The sequence below is a fragment of the Hyaena hyaena genome, unplaced genomic scaffold (assembly GCF_003009895.1).
Source record: "Hyaena hyaena isolate Hyena2069 unplaced genomic scaffold, ASM300989v1 scaffold_90, whole genome shotgun sequence".
Classification (NCBI taxonomy): domain Eukaryota; kingdom Metazoa; phylum Chordata; class Mammalia; order Carnivora; family Hyaenidae; genus Hyaena; species Hyaena hyaena.
The window spans coordinates 1,121,362-1,143,210 of NW_024080722.1; the positions used below are offsets into that span (position 1 = coordinate 1,121,362).

Sequence of the window (21,849 nt, forward strand, 5' to 3'; positions counted from 1 at the left end):
ATGTTTAAGGCTTAGCTCTTGAGTGAATTTTGATAGTATATATTCAAGAAGTGAAACCCAGTGAAATGCATTTGGGTTTGGGAAAACCAGGGAACTAGATCTTAACATTTGATAAGTGAGAGACTCGCAACGAACATTACCTACAATTCAAGTATTCCCCATAATGGCCACTAACTGTTTTTCTTGGGGGGGTGGGGGGGAATGATTTCCTTTCTCAACAGTTACTGCAATTTTTACTTAAAAGTGACCAGGACTGTGGAAGCAGTGGTGGCAGGAATAGTGCTGAAGTGTTCCACTTAGCAGGACTCACTGTCCTCACCAATGCAAACGGAGGTGACTCCCAACAAGATGGTAATTCACCGTTTTCAACCAACTAACCTGAATATTCTTGTTATGAAAATAAGCCTCTTTTCCTGGACCTATAGTAATTCTCCCTCCAAATCCTCCCTGTTCCCACTGCATAATTTTTTAACTAAAAAAATTTTATATTATTGTGGTAATAACTCCCAACGCGAGATCTACCCTATTAACAAATTGTTAACTGAAGTGTTAAATACATTATTGTTGACTACAGGTACAGTGTTGTACAGCAGATCTCTAGAGCTTATTCATCGTGCTTAACTGAAACTTTATGCCTTTTGATTAGTGACTCTCCCAGCACCTGGCAATCACCATTCCACTCTTTGATTCTGTGAACTTGGCTATTTTAAATAGCTCATATAAGTGGAACCACACTGTTTGCCTTTCTGTGAGTGGCTTACTTCATTTAGCATAACATCTTCAAGGTTCATCCATGTTGTTGCATATTGCAGAATTTTCTTCTCTTTTAAGGCTAATTAGTATTACAGGCACACATGTATACTGTATGTACATATATATATATATAATGTGTGTGTATATATATACATTGTGTATATACATTCATATATATACATACACACCATGGAATACTATACATACACACTCTTTATTCATTCCTCTGTTAATGGACATGTAAGCTGTTTCTATACCTTGACTTTTCTGAATAGGTGTTGCAATGAACATAAGAGTGCTACTATGTCTTTGAGATCCTGATTTGAATTCTTCTTAGTTAAGTATCTAGAAGTGGGATTACTGGGTCGTATGGCAGTTCCATTTTTATTTTTTGAGGAACTTTCATACTAATTTTTATAGCAGCTGCCTTACTTTGCATTCCCACCAACAGTGTGCAAGGGTTCAAATTTCTCCACATCCTTGTAAACATTTATCTTTTTTTTTTTATATATATAATACCCAATTTGGCAGATGTGATTTCTCATTGTGGTTTTGATTTGTGTTTCTCTGATGATTAGTAACACTGAGTAGTTTTTCATATACCTGTTGGCCATTTGTATATCGTCTTTTGAGAAATGTCTGTTTGTGTCTTTAACCCACTTTTCAATTGGGTTATTAGGTGGTGGTTTTGTTTTGTTTTGTTTTGCTATTGATTTCTAGGAGTTCTTTATGTATTTTGGAGATTAACCTTTTATCAGATATATGGTTTGCAAATATTTTCTTCCCTTTCATAGGTTATCTGTTCACTCTGTTAATTGCTCCCTTTGCTGTGCTTTTTAAGTTTGATGCAATTCTACTTGTTTATTGTTTCGGTTTCTGTTTTTTGTTGTTGTTGTTTTATTTTTATTTTGTAGCTCCTCAGGAATATTTTTTTCCTTCAAATTTTTATTTAAATTCTAGTTAACATACAGCACAATACTGATTTCAGTGATTCATCACTTACATACAACACCCAGTGCCATCATAACAAGTGCCCACAATATCCATCACCCATCTAGCCCGTCTCCTCTGTCCCTCCATCAACCCTTGGTTTGTTCTCTATTGTTAAAAGTCTGTTATGGTTTGTTTCCCTCTCTCTTTCTTTGCCCCCTCACAAATGTTCATCAGTTTTGTTTCTTAAATTCCACATGAGTGAAATCATATGGTATCTGTCTTTCCCTGACTTACTTCGCTTAGCATAATACACTCTAACTTCTTCCATGTCATTGCAAATGGTGTTGCTGTGCTTTTGATATCATATCCATGTAATCATTGTTACAACCAATATCATGAAGATTTTCCCATATGTTTTCTTCTAGGAATTTTGGAGTTTCAAATCTTACATTTCCATCCGTATTCATTTTGAGTTGATTTTTTGTGTATGGTATAAAACAAGGGCCCAATTTTATTCTTTTGCATGTGGACATCCCATTTCCCCAACACCATTTGTTAAAGAGAACAGCCTTTCTCCATTGTGTATTCTTGGCACTCTTTTTTTTTTTTTTTTTTAATTTTTTTATTTATTTCTAGGAGAGAGAGAGAGAGACAGTGTGAGCAAGGGAGGGTCAGAGAGAGAGGGAGATACAGACTCTGAAATTGGCTCCAGGCTCTGAGCTGGCAGTCAGCACAGAGCCCGATGCGGGGCTCAAACCCACGAACTGCGAGATCATGACCTAAGCGAAAGTCGGACGCTTAACCGACTAAGCCACCCAGGCGCCCCTCTTGGCACTCTTATTGAACATCAGTTGATCATATATACATGAATTTGGTTTTGGGCTCTCTATTCTGGTCTGCATGCTTGTCTTTATATTGGGACCATACTGTTTGATTACTGTAGCTTTGTAATATCATTTGAAATCAGAAAGCATGATACCTCCAGCATTATTCTTCTTCCTCAGGATTGACTTGGCTGTTCATGGTCTTTTGTGCTTCCATATGAACTATAGAATTGCTTTTTCTGTTTCTGTAAAAAAATGCCATCGGGATTTTGATAGATTGCATCTAATCCGTAGATCACTTTTGGTAGCACAGACATTTTAACAATATTAAGTTTTCTAGTCTGTGAACATGGGATGTCTTTCCACTTGTTTGTGTCTTCTTTCATTTCTTTCATCAGTGGTTGTAACTTTCAGCAAGCAATATTTCACCTCCTTAACTAAGTTTATTCTTAAGGTTTTTATGGGGAGGTGCTATTGTAAATTAAATTGTTTTCATAATTTCATTTTTGGATAGTTCATTGTTACTGTATAGAAACACCACTGATTATGTAGATTTTTTTATACTGCAACTTTACTGAATAAGTTTATTAGTGCAATAGTGTTTTTATGGCGTTTTAATGTTTTTTCTATGTATACCATATTATCTGCAAACAAGGACAATTTTACTTCTTCTTTTCTGATTTGAATGCCTTTTTTTTGTTGGCTAATCACTCTGGCTAGAACCTCCAGCAGTATGTTACATAGAAATGAGGGAGAGTGGGCATCATTGTTGTTCCTGATCTTAAAGGAAATGCTTTTCAGTTTTTTCCCTTTGAGTATGATACCTGTGGCTTTTTATATATGTCCCTATTATGTTCAGTTTCTTTCCTTCTATTCTCAGTTTGTTGAGACTTTTTATCATGACAGAGTGACAAATTTTATCAAAAGCTTTTTCTGTATCTATTGAGACAATTGTATAGCTTTTAATTCTTTACTTGTTCATGTGGTGCATCAGATTGATTTTCACATGTTGAACCACCCCTACATCCCAGGTATAAATCCCACTTAGTCATGGTGTATGAGCCTTTTAATATGCTGTTGGATTCTCTTTGCTGGTATTTTGTTGAGGAGTTTTGCATTTATATTCATCAAGGAATTTTGGCCTGTAGTTTTATTTTCTTGTTGGTGTCTTTGACTGGCTTTCGTGTCAGGGTAATGTTGGCCTCATTAAATGAGTTTGGAAGTGTCCTTCTTATTTAATTTTTGGGAAGAGTTTGAGAAGGATTGGAATTAATTTATCTTTAAATGTTTGGTAGAATTCACTAGTAAAGCCATCTGGTACTGGACTTTTGGTTTCGGGAAGTTTTTGATTATCGACCCAAACTCTATACTAGTTATAGGGTTGTTTGGTCCCTCTGCTTCTTCATGATTTAATCTTGGTAGGTTTTATGTTTCTAGGAATTTATCCATTTAATTTCTTCTGAGTTATCCAGTTTGTTATCATGTAATTGTTCATAGTAGTTTTTTGTGGTCCTTTTTATTTCTGTGGCATCATTGTAATGTCTCCTTTTTCATTTCTGATTTTATTTCTTTCTTCTATCTTTTTTTCTTAGCTAGGCTAGCTGAAGGTTTGCCAGTTTGTTTATCTTTTCAAAATACCAAGTTTTAGTTTCATTGATTTTTTTATATTTCATTTCTTTCTTTTACTAACTTTGGTTGGGTTTGGTCTTTTTCTAGTTCTTTGAGGTGTAACATTAGGTTGTTTATTTGAGATCTGTCTTCTTTCTTAAATTAGGCATTCATTGCAATGAACTTTACTCTTAATACTGCTTTTGCTGCATCCTCTAAGTTTTTACATGTTGAATTTTTATACTTATTTGTCTTGAAGTATTTTCTAATTTCCTTTTTGATTTCTTCTCTGACCTAATGGTTGTTCAAGAATATGTTGTTTAGGGGCATCTAGGTGGCTTAGTCGGTTAAGCGTCCAACTTTCACTTGGGTCATGATCTCGTGGTTTGTGGGTTCGAGCCCCACGTCGGGCTCTGTGCTGACTGCCAGCTCAGAGTCTGGAGCCTATTTCAGAGTCTGTATCTCCCTCTCTCTCTGACCCTCCCCTGCTCATGCTCTCTCTCTCTCTCCTAGAAATAAATAAAAATATTTTTTAAAAAAAAGGATATGTTGTTTAATTTGTACATATTTGTGAATTTTCTAGTTTTCCTTCTGTTATTGATTTCTGGTTTCATTCCATTGTGGTCATAAAAGATACTTAGCATAATTTCAATCTTCTTAAATTTGTTAAAACTTATTTTGCCACCTAACATGTGATCTATCCTGGAAAAGGATTGTGTGCCTTTGAGAAGAATATATACTCTGATGTTGTTCGTTAGAATGCTCTGTATATGTCTGTTAGGTCTATTTGGTCTATAGTGTTAAGTCTCTGTTTCCTTGTTGATTTTCTGTCTGAATGTTCTACCTATTATTGAAAGTGCAATATTGAAGTCTCCTCCTATTATTATATTGCTGCCTATTTCTCCTTTCAGTTCTGTCAATATTTGCTTTATATATTTAGGCGTTCTGATGTTAGATGCATATATAATTGTTATATATTCCTGTAGATTGGCTTTTTTTATCATTATTTAACATCCCTTCTTTGTCTCTTATGATAATTTTGACTTAAAGTCTATTTTGTCTAAGTGTAGCTGCCCTGCTCTCTTTTGATTACCATTTGCATGAGATATCTTTTTCCATCCTTTACTCCCACAACACAGTTCTGATAAGCTTGTCAGCACTCTGCATGAACCTTCTCACCAGCAACCAACTCCCTCTAAGGAATAAAGTCTATCTTAGGTGGGATTAAACTGCTTCAGGATCTTTTCCTCTCTTGTATTGCTTTAAGGCCCTGTGATCAAACCTCACTTGTCTCCTTGGGGAGCACCTTAGAAGGAGTCTTATTCTGTCATACCACTGCCCGGCCTGCCTTTCTCCTATAATTTGCCACAAAAGCTCAAGCTTCACTTTCTCTTCCAATCCCACTCCCAAGCTGGCCTTGGAGAACTGACCTCTCCCCCTGTGCTAATTTGCTAGGGTTGCCATAACAAAGTAGTACGGACGGACTGGGTGGGTTAAACAACAGAAACTGTTTCCCCACAGATTTTGGTGACCAGAAGTTCAAGGTCAAGATATCACTAGGGTAGATATCTTCTCTTTTCCAGGGACGGTTTTATGAGCAATCTCAGCTTTCCTTTCCTTTTCCCTGGACTGGCAGCAGCTTGCCACCACTCGCTGGTTTAATCACTCATCGCAGCTGCATGCAAGCCAGGTTCCCTCCCCTAACCTCCGTATCCCTGGGTCCCGCCCGCTTTTATCTTCCCCAGTTCGCACTCACAGCACTTATGAGGTTTCCTTCCCAGTGTACTCTGTCTCTTTCTCTTCCCAAACTCCTGTGGCTCAGTGTCCTACGACGTCAGGCCTTCCCTGTCTGAGAGATGAGTGCAGGAGAAATGTATAGAGCTCCCTATTTCTCCGCCATCTTGCCTCGAGCTAGGGTAGATATCTTCTAAGCCTTCTTTCCTTGGTTTACAGATGACCACTTTCTCCCTGTGTCCTCACAGTCTTTCCAATGTAGATATCTGTGTTCTAATCTCCTGTTATAAGAACCCACCCAATGACCTAATTTAACCTTAATTACCTCTTTAAAAACCTTATCTCCAAATATTTTGAGGGACACGGGATTAGGATTTTAACATGAATTTGTGGAGGAAAACTGAATTTAGCACCTAACAGTCCCTTTTTTTAAAGATTTTTTAAAATGTTTTTATTTCTGAGAGAGAGAGAGACAGCAAGAGCAGGGGAGGGTCAGAGAGAGAGGGAGATACAGAATCTGAAACAAGCTCCAGGCTCTGAGCTAGCTATCAGCACAGAGCCTGACTCAGGGCTCAAACCCACAAACCATGAGTTCATGACCTGAGCCGAAGTCAGACGCTTAACTGACTTGAGCCACTCAGGCACCCCCTAACCGTCCCTTTATACTCAATCTAACATTATAATATCAATAGAATGAAACCCCTATTTCATGTCTTCAGACTTTTGTGATATCCAGGATAGGGATAGGATTTTACTGATTTTTGTGTTCTCTAACTGGGAGACAAAAGGCATTCACTAAATATGTTTTAAAGAGATGAACGAACACCTTAAAAATGTGTGTGTTTGATGCTTTCTGTCTTACTATGTTTGAGCTTCTTGAGGTCATACTTTAGCAAAGAACAAATAATAATGCTGCTACCAAAAATATGCTTACTCTCCTCATGTAGATCCCTGTATTAAGGGTATATAGATCAGAATTGTTGTGGGAAATAGAACAGATCTCTGATAAAATATACTCAGTTCATTCTGTGAACTGGTAATTTAGATAATCTGATGGAAGCATTTATTCTGAGGGATGTTCTCTCTCTCTGTTTTTTAACAGGTGGATCATTGGAGAAAATTCCCAGATCAAGAAGAGAATTAAAGGACGAAATAGAAAGTCTAGGTGCTCCAAAGTTTCATGTTGTTTTCAGAAGTTATGATGAAGTGATCAAGGATCTGCTACATTTTCTCATTCTAACTAACTGATATAGAACAGATGAAAAGATCTGTAGGAACACCCAGCTTTTACTCTTTATAGGAGTAAAGCAAATTTAGTGCAGTCTTAACTTAAAAAAAATAGGTCACCACTATAGCCATTCTCTATAGTTAGGATAGAGTTGGTTTCTTTCTAATAGTCTCATAGATCTTCCTCTCTCTTAGGGTAGCTGATGCGGCATTTAAATATGTAGCTTCCACCATGTTCTCACAAAAGGTAGGTCTGATGAACTTTAGGATGAAATAACAATAGCTAGTACTAATTGAGCACTTACTACATGCCAGGCACTGTGGATGCCTCATAATCAGATTTTCTCGTTGAACACTCACACCAATCTCATGCAGTAGATATTCTTATTACTTCCATTTTCCAGATGAAATCATCAAGGTCCAGAGAATTTAATAATAAGTAACATGTCCAATATCTTGGGATAGTGAGTGACACAGGTCAGATTGACAGTAGAGCCCACTATACAAGTGACTGCTGTGCTCTGAGGGGCACTACTTCAATCCATTTGATGTTCAGGAACTGGCGAGCTTATTTGGAAGATGGGTCTGAAGGAACCGATTTTAATATAGCACTTACATTTTAGTTATACTATCAATAATGTCAAGGAGTTACAGGTATTGTAATTTAATAGTAATGATGATGATATTATCATTAATAGATGTTATTAATAATGATATTATTAATAGAATAATGATGATAATAATATAAAGCCCCCCCCATTCCAGCAGGTATTTGCCAAAAAGGCATATTTAGAAGGCATCACATAAAACAATGTTTTTAGAATCAGAGACCAGGTTTGGGTCTCAGCTTACTACTTATAGCTATGTGATCTTTGCCAGGTTAAACAGAGACAATTTCTCTCTGCTCTGCTCTTAGGAGAATTGAATGAGATAATGTAGGTAAAGCACTTGGCTTAGGGTGAACTAATGTTTAATGCTTTATTCTTTTTATTTTTTATTCTTTTCAGTTTTATTAATGTTTATTCATTTTTGAGTAGCAGAGAGAGAGACAGAGACAGAGAGAACAGGCAGGGAAGAGGCACAGAGTGGGGGAGACACAGAATCCAAAGGAGGCTCCAGGCTCTGAGCTGTCAGCACAGAGCCTGATGCAGGGCTCGAACCCACGAACCATGAGATCATGACCTGAGCCGAAGTTGGATGATTAACCGACTGAGCCACCCAGGTGTCCCAGTGCTTTATTCTTTTTAAAGCTCTTTCTCACCAAAGCCACACTCTGACCTAGGCTAGGCAGAAACTATAATCCTTTAATGATGGCAAAGTGAGTTTCTGAAAACTGAACTGTGTTGCCAAGTCCAGATGACTGGAAGAGGTAGCGCGGCCACAAGTGTCAGAGCTTCCGTTCTGTGGCCCAGTGGCCTTTTCACTTTATGATGCTGCCTCTCAGCTCCAGCCCTGGCTCTGCCTCCTTAGCAGCTACGTCCACTGGGACAAGTCTCTTCCCCTTTCTGTACCGTTATTTCCTCCTTTCTAAATGACAGAGAAGACATGACCAGTTCTAAGGTCCCTTTCAGTGTTTTTTGAGAAAACAGGAGGGCAACCTAAATGAAAGCTCTTACTCTTCTATTCATCCACTCAGGCTTTGTGCTAACTGGCTTGACCAGCTTGGCCAAGTGAGTGTCCAGTGGAGAGTGACTATACAAGGGCTTTGAAGCCATATCCCATGAAAACATGGTCCAAATAAAAAAGCCCCAGGGATGTTAACTGGAGAAAGGATGAGATTTAGGTAGTCATGATGACTATCTTCAAATATTCAAGAAAGTGGTGATTATGTGACTTTTGCTGCACAAAAGGATTAATTCCATGAGTACCTATGTCAGCACCAGTAATAGGAGTGAGAATTTGGTTTAGAAGATGTCAGGAAGAGTTCTTCAGCAATTAGAGCTCCCTGAAATGGAACAGGTGGTCTGGAGAGGAAGCAGCTTCCCATTCTGATACCTGTACCAGCAGGGGCCGGTTGATCATTGGTGCTGGAGAGGGTGGAACAGGGGATACCAAGGAGGAAGATGGACCAGAACCTGTAAGTCTAGCCCCAAGACTTTGTATCTGTACTTGGCTAAGAGCAGTTGTATTATCTCAGCATCCACATTCAAACACCCGCTCATCCGGAAGTGCTGTTGTGACGGAGCCTTTAAAACGGAGGAGAGCTGCGAGCAGAGAGCTGCGAAGATTAAGTTTGGCCCACGTTGTTCCAGAGCTTTCTCTCAGTGTTGTAAGCTGGCAGATCAACTGCGGGAGACTTCTTACATCTCTGTAATGATCGGAAGGAATGATATATGTAAGCACTCCTTATTTGTGTGCAGTACAGTAAGAAGGTACCAAGCCGAGTCTGCGCTGCCATAGGAAGAAGTACTTCCAAATTTGGTTTAATGTAGAAAAGATGAAGTATAAACTCCTGCCAGTTTGGCTTGAAAAAAAAAAAAAACCCAGAGTGGCCAGAGGCAGTAATACTAGTTTGGATACCACTAGTCACCCTAGTCTCACTAACTCAGTGTGTAGCGGTTGTAGGTCATTATCTATCCTCTAAGAGCTAGTTTGTGAAATGGAAATATCTGACTGAATAACTCTGTGATACGCATTTTGTGCACATACCATTGACCACACATGGGTCTTAAAATCTTGCATAAAGACAGTAGTGGACTTTGAAGAATCAAAATATCGTTCTTGATTCTGCCACAAAGCATAGCCCTCAATAAGAAATTTTAGAAGGAAAAGGAATCCCAATAAGTATACACAAAAAAGAGTTTCCTTTAGTTCAGTTTCACATGGTTTCATGGAAAATTCTGATGAGTATAATTTATTAAAATTTTGTTTCATTTTACTGACCTACTTTTCCACCTATTTTCCTTGGTTTCATCTGAATTCTACTTACCTGCACTACTGTGGAGATCATGCAAGTTAAGACATGATCATAATTAAGAAAAATATTGCAATGTTAGTTTAATCTGACCCTTTAAACAGTCAGTAACTTTTTAATTATTTATTATTTTAAATTTTTTTAGATTTAGTTTTTTCCCCATTTTATTGAGATAGAATGGGCATATGACATTGTGTAAATTTAAGGTGTACAACATAATCATTTGAGTTATGTATATATTGTGAAATGTTTACCACAATAAGTTTAGTTAACATCTATTACCTCTCAGAGCTACAATTTTTTCTTCGTTAAATAACTTTTTTTAAAAAAAGCATTTAATAACTTCCTTCTGCCTTTCCATGAACTTATAAAAGGGTATAAACAAGTAAACTCTGAAAAATATTTTAAAATATAAAACTTGTCTTAAATCTTCAATAATAGTGATATTGCTGGGAAATCCTCCTAAACTTATAAATGCACATGATAGAAATATTTTGTATTAGCTAAAAAAATATATGAAAGTACTATAATCTACAGGGTCAAAAAAGCCAAAGAATAAAATTTAGAGGAAAATCAATAAAATATTTAAGGATAACCATTAAAAAACTTCTGTCAGTTAACTGTTTTCCTTATGCTCTGCCTCGTGTCCGCATGATTTATTATTCATTGCGTGACTGGGGAGGCCATTTTCCCTAACTCCTCACCTCCTTCCCCTCTGGCAACCATCAGTTTGTTCTCTGTGTTTATAGGTCTAATTCTGCTTTTTGTTTGTTTACTGTTTTGTTTTTTTAATTTCATTTATGAGTGGAATCATATATTTGTCCTTCTCCAGCCTGACTTATTTTGCTTAGCATAATGCCTTCCATGTTGTTAATTCATGTCCTCTTTTCTTCTCGATTAGACTTGCCAGAGCTTTCTCTGTCATACTTATGGTCTTTTTATTTTTTATTTTTTTAGCAAAATTAGAAGAATTTTATTTTATTTATTTATTTTTTACAAATAGATTATTGTCAAGTTGGTTTCCATGTAACACCCAGTGCTCATCCTCACAAGTGCTCTCCCTCATGCCCATCTCCCTCTCCCCCCACACCCATCAGTCCTCAGTTTGTTCTCAGCATTCAAGAGTCTCTCATGGTTTGCCTCTCTCCCCCTCCCCCCACTGAGATACCACCTCAAGCCAGTCAGAGTGGCTAAAATGAGCAAATCAGAGAACTCTAGACGCTGGTGAAGATGTGGAGAAACGGGCACTCTCCTACACTGTTGGTGGGCATATTGGTCTTTTTAAAGAAACAATTGTTTAGTTTTGTTAATTACGTCTATAATTGTTTTCTTTTTTATATAGTCCATTAATCTCCACCTTCTACTTTTATTTGTTTTGTTTTATTGTTCTTTTTCTAACTTTTTAAGTTAATTATATTTATTTTTCATGTGAGTTATGGATTCAGGTGTCTCCTTGTATTTCTTACAGATTTTCCTGTATGTACTTCAAAGCTGTGTTCCTGAGTACATAGTTTATGCCTATCTCTTCTTTTTAGCAAAATATAATTTTATCCACATAAAATATCTTTTTTACCTCATTTAAATGTTTTGAATTCTATTTTATCAGAAGTTATTATTTAACTACTAGCTCATCTTTTGTCAGTTTTTGGCCTGTATATGGTTTTCTATCCCTTTATTTTAAACTTTTCTCTATCACTTGGTGCTGTTGTATAGCTTTTAAATCCATTTCTAGATAAGTTTTCTTTTCTTTACCTGTTTTAGAATGTCTAACTTGTAATGAGATATTTTAGGCCCACTCAAGTTTGTCAACTTTATACTTATTCATGTTCTCTTATATTTTCTATTGAATATGCTTCCTTATTGTTTCTTTATATCCTTTCTTGCCTTTTGTTGATTTGCTTTGGCACATCCTTCTTTACCCTTTTATTAAAAATTTGCACTTGTTTTCATTAGAAAAACAATACTGTATAGAAGAGTGTGAAGTATAAGGTAAAAATTCCTGACCCCTACACGACCTGCTTTCTAAGACATTGCCATTATTTCAAATTTTTTATATCTTTCCAGAAATTTTCTCTGCCTATATAAACATTTCTATCTATACCTGTGTCTGTGTCTTTGTATAACATTTTGTTTTATACCTATGGGAGATTACCATTCTGTATTTTGCTTTTTGCATGTAATGTATGTTTGACACCTTAAATTAAGGATTTTATTTTCCTATTTTGATATCACAAAAATTAAATGATCAAATTCATTAAAATACTTAAAGATTAGCCATCATGCTTTAACATGTAACTCTATTGTATGTTATGTTTACCCTCTGTTTTTATATTTTTAATTTAGATATACCGAGGCAACACATAGTAATGTTTGAAAGAAGGATTTTCTTAGAAAACGGGTTATGGGAAGCATATCATGTTTCTAAAAGGTATTCTAAGATTTTATTGTTTTTTCCTTAGGAATTTTTAAAAATATTCAAATATGATAAATAAGTGGTCTATCAGTTTTCAGAGGGTTTCTTTGATAATTAAAGATATCACTGACATTTGATCAAGGTTAATTTGGTTGGCTATTGGTTTGATTTTTCCCTCAGTAGCAGGGTTAACTGGGCACTGATCTTTGTAGAAGAATGCCATTTCACTTACCTTGAACTTATACTGAGCATGTAGTTTGGGGTGACATCTGGGCGTCATACTTCTGCATAGTTGTTTCAGTACTTCTAAGCAGACTGCGGTGTGTAACACACAAATAATGTATTCATCCATTTAGGTATGTATTTCCAATGCTACTTATCTACATAACAAATAAGAGAAGGCAATGTTTTCCCCGTCTTATAAACACACACTGTAAATAACTGATTATCCATAGGGTTGAAGAAATGATCCATTTTTCTTTCATTATCATGACTTGCCTGATGCCCAACAGCCTCCTTTACTCTCCCTGATTCCAGTCTTATCCTCTTCTCTAATTCAGTCTCTAAGCACAGCCACCCATGTGATTATGTTAAAATCCAAATCGGATCATGCCATTTCCCCACCTAAAGCCACTTCTCCATGACCCATCAGGCAAAATCTATGTAGATTAAGACCCTCTCATCCACTGCTCTTCCCAACAGTTCCAGCCCGTCTCCCAGCAGCCTTTGCCACTATCCTTGATTGTGCCTTCTGGGCTCCAGCAATACTTGCTCTTTGCAGTTTTCTTAGATTTTCCTGGAAATCCTTTCTTAACCCTCCACTCCTGACAAAAGACATTTCACATTTGACAACCCAGCTCAGACACTGTTAGAAAAAGTGGCTCCCAAAGAATTAAATACTTACCTCTCTGCATTCTTACTGTAGTTTGTATGCTTTTATCGAAGTACTTATTGCCTTCTGTGATAGTGTATTTGTTTACATATTTCTCTCCTCTTCTAGAATAAGTTATTTAAAGGCAGACAGCTTGTTATTTATCTCTGTCTTAGGACTGTGCCATGCTCACAATAACTACTTAGGAAAAGTACTGTTTAGACTAAATAGACTTTGATGTTCTGAAAATTCCTTTTGTGTCAACTGTTTTTGATGACTCTACTTTTCTTAAAAGTAGTGTTCACTGAAAATAATTTAATTTTTTATTTGGTAACTATCACAGCCCTTTCCATTTGTAAAAGTCAGGCAATGAAAACAAAACATGGGAATATATTGAACCATGTCTTAATCCATCTGGGCTGCTATAAAAGAAAACCACCAACTCAGTGGCTTATAAACAATAGACATTTATTTCTCATGGTTATGGAGGCTGAGAAGTCCAAGATCAAGGCACTGGCAGATTTAGTGTTCAGTGAGAGCCCATGTTCTGGTTCACAGAGAGCCGTCTTTCACTATCCCCCCTCATGACAGAAGGAAGTAGGGAATTCTCCAGGACCTTCTGTAAGGACACTAATTCACTTCATGAGGGCCCCACCCTCATGATCTGAGCACTTCCCAATGATCTCACCTCTAAATGTCATCACACTGGGGATTAGATTTCAGTGTATGATTTTGGGGGGAACACAAGCATTCAATCTGTGGCAAACCATACGTATATGCCTGTAAGCCAGCATTCTTGACCCACACAGCTAGTTCATGTCGTTCAACTTAGTTGGTGTAGAGACAATTGTCCTGAGAATGAAGGAATCCCTTGTTGTCCTTTGTTCTTTTTTTTTTTTACTTTCTCCCCACCGATGGCCACTGATTTAACTTTGTTTTCTTGCAATTTGCTTCAAGAGCCCATATGTGAAAACTATAAACATTTCTGATTAATAGACCATGTTAAATTGGTTCCAGGTTAACTAAGGCTCACCTGTGTGTAATAGCTATGAAATATTTTATTTTCTAGACATCAGATAGAGTTGGTGCTACCTGGTTTCCTAAGTACCTGGGAAATTCAAGCTGTTGGCATTTCAAATAAAGGTAAACAATTCATGATATATTGAATTAAGGAACAGTTTATTCAGTGCAATATATTTATCGTTTTAAATAAGACAGTCTACCCAGAACTTTGGCAATAGCATATTTTAGACTCTCATTGTAACCTCATATGAAAAAGATTTATCTATATGTTTTTGAACATATTTTGTTCATTTAATGTTTTTGTAAGCCATCATTATATGAGCAACAGTTTCAAGTTCCTACTTTCCTAAAACCTTTCTGATTTGCTGGGAGATTGAAGTGGAGGTAAAAACAGGACTCATTAGTGAGTTCTCTCTCAAACTATGGAACAGTGCAAATCAATATCATTTGTAAATTGTTTTTAAGAATATTTATTTGAAGGGTGCCTGGGTGGCTTAGTTGGTTGAGCATCTGACTCTTGATTTCAGCATCGGTCATGATCCCAGGGTTGTGGGATCAAGCCCCACATCAGGTTCTGCCTGACAATGGAGCTTACTTGAGATCTTTTTCTCTCTCTCTCTCCCTTTACTCAGCTCACATACCCCCATTCACATGTACTTTCTGTCTCTTTCAAATTAAAAAAAAAGAATGTTTATGTGATTTTTTATAATTCAGTATTTTACTCATTAAATTATTTCCATAATGTATTAATGTCTTTGGCTACACTGAAAAATAGGATGGAGAAGACTGCTAAAAAAAAAAAAAAATCTATGCAGTTTTGTAACCAGAGCACTAACAACAGCAACAAAAGAATGATAAGTCTAATAAAGTTCTAAAGTTATTAAATTCTAACAAAAAACATTATAGTACATACAGTACTCAATCTTAAAAAAAGAAGACAAGTAAAGGTAGCTTAACAGAAGGTTGTGTGAGGGATGGCTGTGGTGGCTGAGTTAGAGAAATGTTTACACGTCTGGGGAAGCTGACAGCCAAATGGAGCCAGGAGGAAAATAAGTGGGGTGAATGGACATTATATCATAGTATGCTGTTCCTCATTTGCTGGCTGCGTTCAGCTGCGTAATGTACTTTGTGTTCAGCTCTATTACATGCTGGCAAAAAATATTGAAGTGCTAGGGGGAAAAGTGCATATGAATCACCAGGATGCTGCTATCATTCCCTAACTTAGCAGTCAACTGTGAGCTAAGAACATTCTGGCCTATACCTGGAGCCGAACAGACTGTGCCTAAAAAAATGTTGTGGGTATGTGCTTAATATCTTTATTCAGTGCTTTAAGGAAATGATTCCAGGCTAGTGGAAGTCACTGATGTTTTGTGGTGGTGGTGGAGGTTGAAGTTCACGACTGATGGTGGAAATGAGAACACTGACTGGATATTTGATGATACTAAGAAACTCTCATTGTTTTTGACAAGGTTTATAAAATGGATTTATTGTCTTTGAGAGATATATACTGGAATATTTATAGATAAAATAACATGGTACTGGGATTTGCTTCAAAATATTCCAGGAAGTGCAGGAGAGACAGGTACAGAGGAAACAGAAATGGCCATGAGTTGATAATAATCACTGAACTGGGTAGTAGGAACATGGGAGTTCATTATGTCATTTGTTCTACTTTTTATATAAGTTTTAATTTTTCTATAACAAAAAGAGTACTTTTTTAACTTTACAAATAATCATAATAAGGACTCTTTATTTATGGCCATTATTTGAATATTGAAGACAAAGGCTTGCCCACCAGATAGCCCCATGACTCACTCTGCCACAGGTTCTGAGCTTCCTCTGACCAACTTGTGTAGGAGAGGGCCCTTCCCTCAGCATACGCTCCCCCTCATGACCCGCCCTTCTTTATATGTGTTACCGCCTAATGGTTCATTACATATTGTTTATATCTTCCTGACTGGAGGGAAGATTTTGCCTGTCTTGTTCACTATTGTATCTGCCTGCATTAGCCAGAACAGTGGCCAATGGTAGTAAACTCTCTAAATATTAATTGATTAGAGAAATAAGCATCACTAAGTAGAACTTGCAAGAAGAGCAAAATCTAGGGAGAGGGGGGAAGGAAACTCAATACCACATTTTTCTCTGCCTCAAAGTAAAATACAAGAATTTTGGAGAAGAAGAAGTACTCTGGGAGCCCCCTAATGTGCTTCTGTGCACTGTCACCCCTCACAGGTCTGTGTATTGCTGACGTGCTGCAGCTCCAGCCACACAAGGACGGTTTCCTGGTCGTAAACAACAATGTGACAAGAGTCAATTAAGAGGGACAACTTCCCACATTAAAGTTCCAGGAACCTAAGTAAGTAGATGAAAGTGTGGCACCAGAATCAAGGGCTGAGAAACCTGATGGTAAAACCACTACACACAATTCACTTTAATGTGGCATGAACACTGCCCTTAATGCAAAAGGATCCAAAATCAGAGAGGACTGGGGCAAGAGGGAGGGGAAGGGATAAAAGACTCTCAAGTTGTATAGAATTAACGTATCACCAGAGAAAAGGAATGGAAGTTTAGGTGAGGATAAGGTTATATTTTTGTTGGGAACGATGGGAGTTGAGGGAAGTCTTCCTTAGATTAATACATAGAAGCACAAAATAGACTAGTTGTTGCCAGGGGTGGGGTGGGGACTGAGAGAGGTGTGGAGTGACTGCCTGCTGGGTAAGGAGTTTTTTTTTTGAACAATGAAAATATTTTGGAGTTAGATAAAGGTGGTGATTGCATAATATTGTGAATGTACTGAATACCACTGAAGTGTTCCCTTAAAAATGGTTAATTTAATGTTACATGAATTTTACCTCAAAGCAAAGAATAGTCTTCTTGTACTGGCTAATGTTGGGGAGGGGAGTGGAAGTCCCCTCCTCGGTAAAAGTAGGAGGACTGGCAGGTAAAGTCATCTCTGTCCCACCCACCCATCCCTCTGGACATTTGGGGTGGATCTCAGAAAATGGGTAGGATTTTCACAAGTAGAAGTAATGACTTGAATATTTTATGATGATAAAACAGCATACATATGGAAAGGGGAAACCATGGACAGTTTATTGTGGCCAGACCCTAGTAGACTTAGAGGTAAACATTCGATTGAACTTCTAAATTATTCCCAGAAGCAGACTAAAGGACCCTTCCCAGTTTTACAGTGAGTTGATGGCAGACTTCAACCTGGAACCTTGGTCTTTTGACTTCCAGGCTTGTGTTCTTTTCGCCACAGGAAAAAAAAAATTGATTCCATATGCTTTAGAGCATCAAATTGGTCTTAAATAAATTGTGCTAAGAGTTGCACTATATTTAAAAATGAATATGTAATCCAGGAATTAAAACCCCAACTCTCAGTCTGGAATGACCGAATAGTTAGCACCAGTTTATCTTTCAGAGTTCCAGTGAGAGCCATTTGCTTGGGGAAACTTCCATTAGCCCCAAGCCCTAATAGAACTGTTACTTTCCTTTCTGTTTATCTCAAGCCTATCATTACACTCTCATAAGCATGCTTATACAGCTAATGTCTGTCTCTCCTACTAACACAATCTAACATTTACTGAGGACTTACTCAAGGTCAGATCCATCCTAAGCTTTTTGCAATAATTCATTTACCTAATTTTCACCATAACCCTATGAGGTATTTCATTTATTCTCCCTTTATGGATAGGGAAACTGAGGCACATAGCAATGAATTTGTGCAAGTCAAACAGTGAGTAGAAGAACCAAGACCCAAGTCCAGCCAACTGACTCACGAGTCCGCACACTGAAGCTCCCTGAGAGCAGCGATTGTCTCTACAATAGCATCCTCAGAGCGTGGGCACAACCAATAGCTGTCAAATAAATGCACGCTCTCAACGCGACCTCAGGAATGGCTCATACTTGGCTGTGTAGCCTGAGCAAATCACTCAACTCTCTGAACTCAACCTTTATCCTAACCATCATGTTTAGAGTTGTAAAGCCCAAATAAAATCATGGATGTGAAAACAACTGGGACAAGAATGAGTGTGTAAATAAATATAAATGTAAAGGATGACACAGTAAGGATCCTTCATAAATTATATTCTTCTAAACACTTTAATTATTTGAGAAAATCATAGATTTGGATTCAGTTTTGTTCAAAATGCATTTTAAGAAAGGTTAAGATAGAAGTCTTTTTCAATGGCATTATTTGCCTCAATGAGATGCATTATTTGTCTCAATGAGATGCATTATTTGGTAACAATTCTCACTGGCTTGAGTAGCTTGCAAACGATGGTAGCTAATTGCCTTTTTTTTTTCTTTTTTTTTTCTTAAATAGTTTATTGTCAAGTTGGTTTCCATAGAACACCTAGTGCTCATCTCAACAAGTGCCCTCCTCCATGCCCATCTCCCCCCTCCCCCCCCCCCCCCCCAAATCAACCATCAGTTTGTTCTCAGCATTAAAGAGTCTCTCATGAATTGCCTCCCTCCCTCTCCCCAACTATTTTTCCCCTTCTCCTCCCTCATGGTCCTCCGTTAAGTTCCTCCTAATCCACCTATATGTGCAAACATGGTATCTGTCCTTCTCTGCCTGACTTATTTCGCTCAGCATAAGACCCTCAAGGTCCATCCATGTTGCTACACATGGCCAGATTTCATTGTTTCTCATTGCCATGTAGTATTCCATGGTATAGATAAACCACATCTTCTTGATCCATTCATCTGTTGATGGACACTTAGGCTCTTTCCATGTTTTAGTTATTGTTGAGAGTGCTGCTATGAACATTGGGGTACATGTGCTCCTATGCATCAGCACTCCTGTATCCCTTGGGTAAATTCCTAGCAGCGCTGCTGCTGGGTCATAGGGGAGTTCTATTGTTAATTTTTTGAGGAACCTCCATGCTGTTTTCCAGAGGGGTTGCATCAGCTTAATTCCCACCAGCAGTGTAGGAGGGTGCCCGTTTCTCCACATCCTCGCCAGCATCTAGAGTCTCCTGATTTGTTCATTTTAGCCACTCTGACCAGCGTGAGGTGGTATCTCAGTGTGGTTTTAATTTCTATTTCCCTGATGATGAGTGACACTGAGCATCGTTTCATGTGTCTCTTGGCTATCTGGATGTCCTCTTAGAAGTATCTGTTCATGTCTTTTGCCCATTTCTTCACTGGATTGTTTGTTTTTCAGGTGTGGAGTTTGGTGAGTTCCTTATAGATTTTGGATACTAGCCCTTTATCTGATATGTTGTTTGCAGCTATCTTTTCCCATTCCGTCAGTTGCCTATTAGTTTCATTGATTGTTTCCTTTGCCATGCTAATTGCCTTTTAGACAGAAGCTTCACACAGATCTTAAATTCTCCCTGAATATATTGGAATATGCTCAATTTCATTTCCTTCAGGGTTCAGCTTTCATAGGATTTATGTATATTATTTATGCTTTTAATTAAGTCCTCAAGTAGAATGACAGCACACTTAACCTTACTTGGAAATTAATTTCCATTTAAAAATTTTTTCAAGGTTTTATTTATTTCTGAGAGAGAGAGAGAAGCAGCGTGAGCAGGGGAGGGTCAGAGAGAGAGGGAGACACAGAATCTGAAACAACCTACAGCCTCTGAGCTAGCTGTCAGCACAGAGCCCAACGCAGGCCTCGAACCCATGAACAGTGAGATCGTGACCTGAGCCGAACTTGGATACTCAACCGACTGAGCCACCCAGGTGCCCCATCAAGTTCCATTTTAAAAACAGTAATGGGGTCTCTCACTTTTGTTTGGCTGTCCTAATTATAAACCCATTAAATAAATGGTTACTTAAAAAAAGAAAGAGGTTATGAAACAGATGAATCAAAAGCAATGAACTGCTCTTACTTCTGGTGGCCATTTTTATTTCTAATTTATTTCTAATGCTTTTATTAGAAGTGAGGGCCCTGAAGCAAGCCCTGTAGTAGAGATCCAGACCTAGACATCAGCCCCAAATTCTGGCACCATAAATAACTAAACCTTCAGACTTTTACTCAGCTCTTTGACTCCTTTGGAATACTGTAGCAACTTGAGGTTATGGATTTCAAGTCCTTCTGTATTAAAGGAAGTAAAAAGAGGGAATCTTTCAGAGGCAAATTCATTGCCAGTGTTCATTCAACCCACATTATTAGCATTGACTCAGGTGGCGTACACTGAGATGGGGATAAGAAGTCACTGCTGAAGCAGAAAAACTACAGAAAAATTCCCAAATACCACCTTCCACTGTTATCAGTATAGAAATTTCCTTTTTTTCTGCAACTGAGATAATTTTATAATAGCAAGGTCTGCTTGACCAAACTCAACCTGATACCCTGATTTGTACTGGTTGGACCCTGGTCCAATCTTTTTGGCGGTCTGCTCATCTCTGGCTACTTACAGCCAGAGAAAAGATCTCCTTAGTTGAGTACCTTGCTGACAGAAAAATTCACCTTTACCCCCTGTAAGCTCAAGGTCTTAAAATGAAATATTTAAATATATTTTTTATGAATTCTACCTTTCATTACAAAAGAATACTCTCTATTGCCAAAAATAATAATCTTTGGTAGTTCTGCTAGAATTCAACATCATGTTTCGGTACTCATGAATATAGAATACAAAAGATGAAAACACTTGTGTCAGTGACTGCTAACTAACCCAGAATTCTTTCTTTCTTTCATCCTAATTATCAAAACCTGAACTTTAGCAGGCCTCCATTTCCCTTGAAGTTGGGTACAACCTATTCCCAAGTCTCCTAATGAAATGTATGTATATACGGGACTTTGAGGAAGGCTGCTCAAAGAAAGTGGATTCAACAGGAAGGGATCTCTTTTCTGCCTTCTTTTTTGCAGCCCTCATCTTACAAACAATGGCTGGAGTTCCAGCAGCCAACATGGGCCATGAGGTAACACTGAAGATGGAAGCTAAATGATAGCATGGTGGAACAAAAACATAATGGCCCCTGCCTCTGATGATATATGGAAATGCCACTGTAGCCTTGAACCTCTTTTATGTGAGAGAGAAATAAACATTTACCTCATTTGGGCAACCGTGATTTTGGTTGTGTGTTATATACAGCAGAACCTAATTCTAATTATTATAAAGTCATTTTCTTTCCCTGGCCCTGTGTAGTTCCCCCATCATAATGCTCATCACAATTTGGTTTAACTGTTTGTTTGACAGTCTGTACTCAACAGTAGACCCCAAGCTCCATGAGCATCCTGTCTGCTTCCCCATTGCTGCCCTAAACACTGTCTGGTACATTTTACGACCCAAATAAGCATTTGTTGAATGATTGACTGCAGGCCCACCTAAATCTCAATTCTCTCTTCTCTTCTCTCTTCCTCTTCTCTATCCTTTATAGATTATTCCAACTATCAGACTTCTCCTTCTGGTTAAGCCATACTTCATCTCTCTCCATCCCTAATGACAACCCACTCATCTCTTTATATCATCCCAGTATCTCATCCTGCACCATTCCCATCCCTGTCTACCACATCCTGCATTCCCAAGCCAGGGATGCCTGGGATGCACTCCACCAATTTCACAAGGATGAAAGACCTGATTCTTAAAAG

General features: G+C 37.8%; 1 protein-coding gene across 1 annotated transcript in view; it reads left to right on the forward strand.

Annotated features, from left to right (window-relative positions):
• LOC120233403 (complement C5-like) overlaps positions 1-21,323 on the forward strand; it is a 41,069-nt gene extending 19,746 nt beyond the window's left edge. The window contains exons 15-21 of the mRNA XM_039234609.1: positions 222-351; positions 6,955-7,017; positions 9,217-9,414; positions 12,337-12,421; positions 14,347-14,420; positions 16,533-16,656; positions 20,985-21,323. Coding sequence (XP_039090540.1) covers positions 222-351; positions 6,955-7,017; positions 9,217-9,414; positions 12,337-12,421; positions 14,347-14,420; positions 16,533-16,618 — 636 coding nt within the window. The 3' untranslated portion in view covers positions 16,619-16,656; positions 20,985-21,323. The remainder of the gene's footprint in view (positions 1-221; positions 352-6,954; positions 7,018-9,216; positions 9,415-12,336; positions 12,422-14,346; positions 14,421-16,532; positions 16,657-20,984) is intronic.
• Positions 21,324-21,849: the final 526 nt, after the last annotated feature.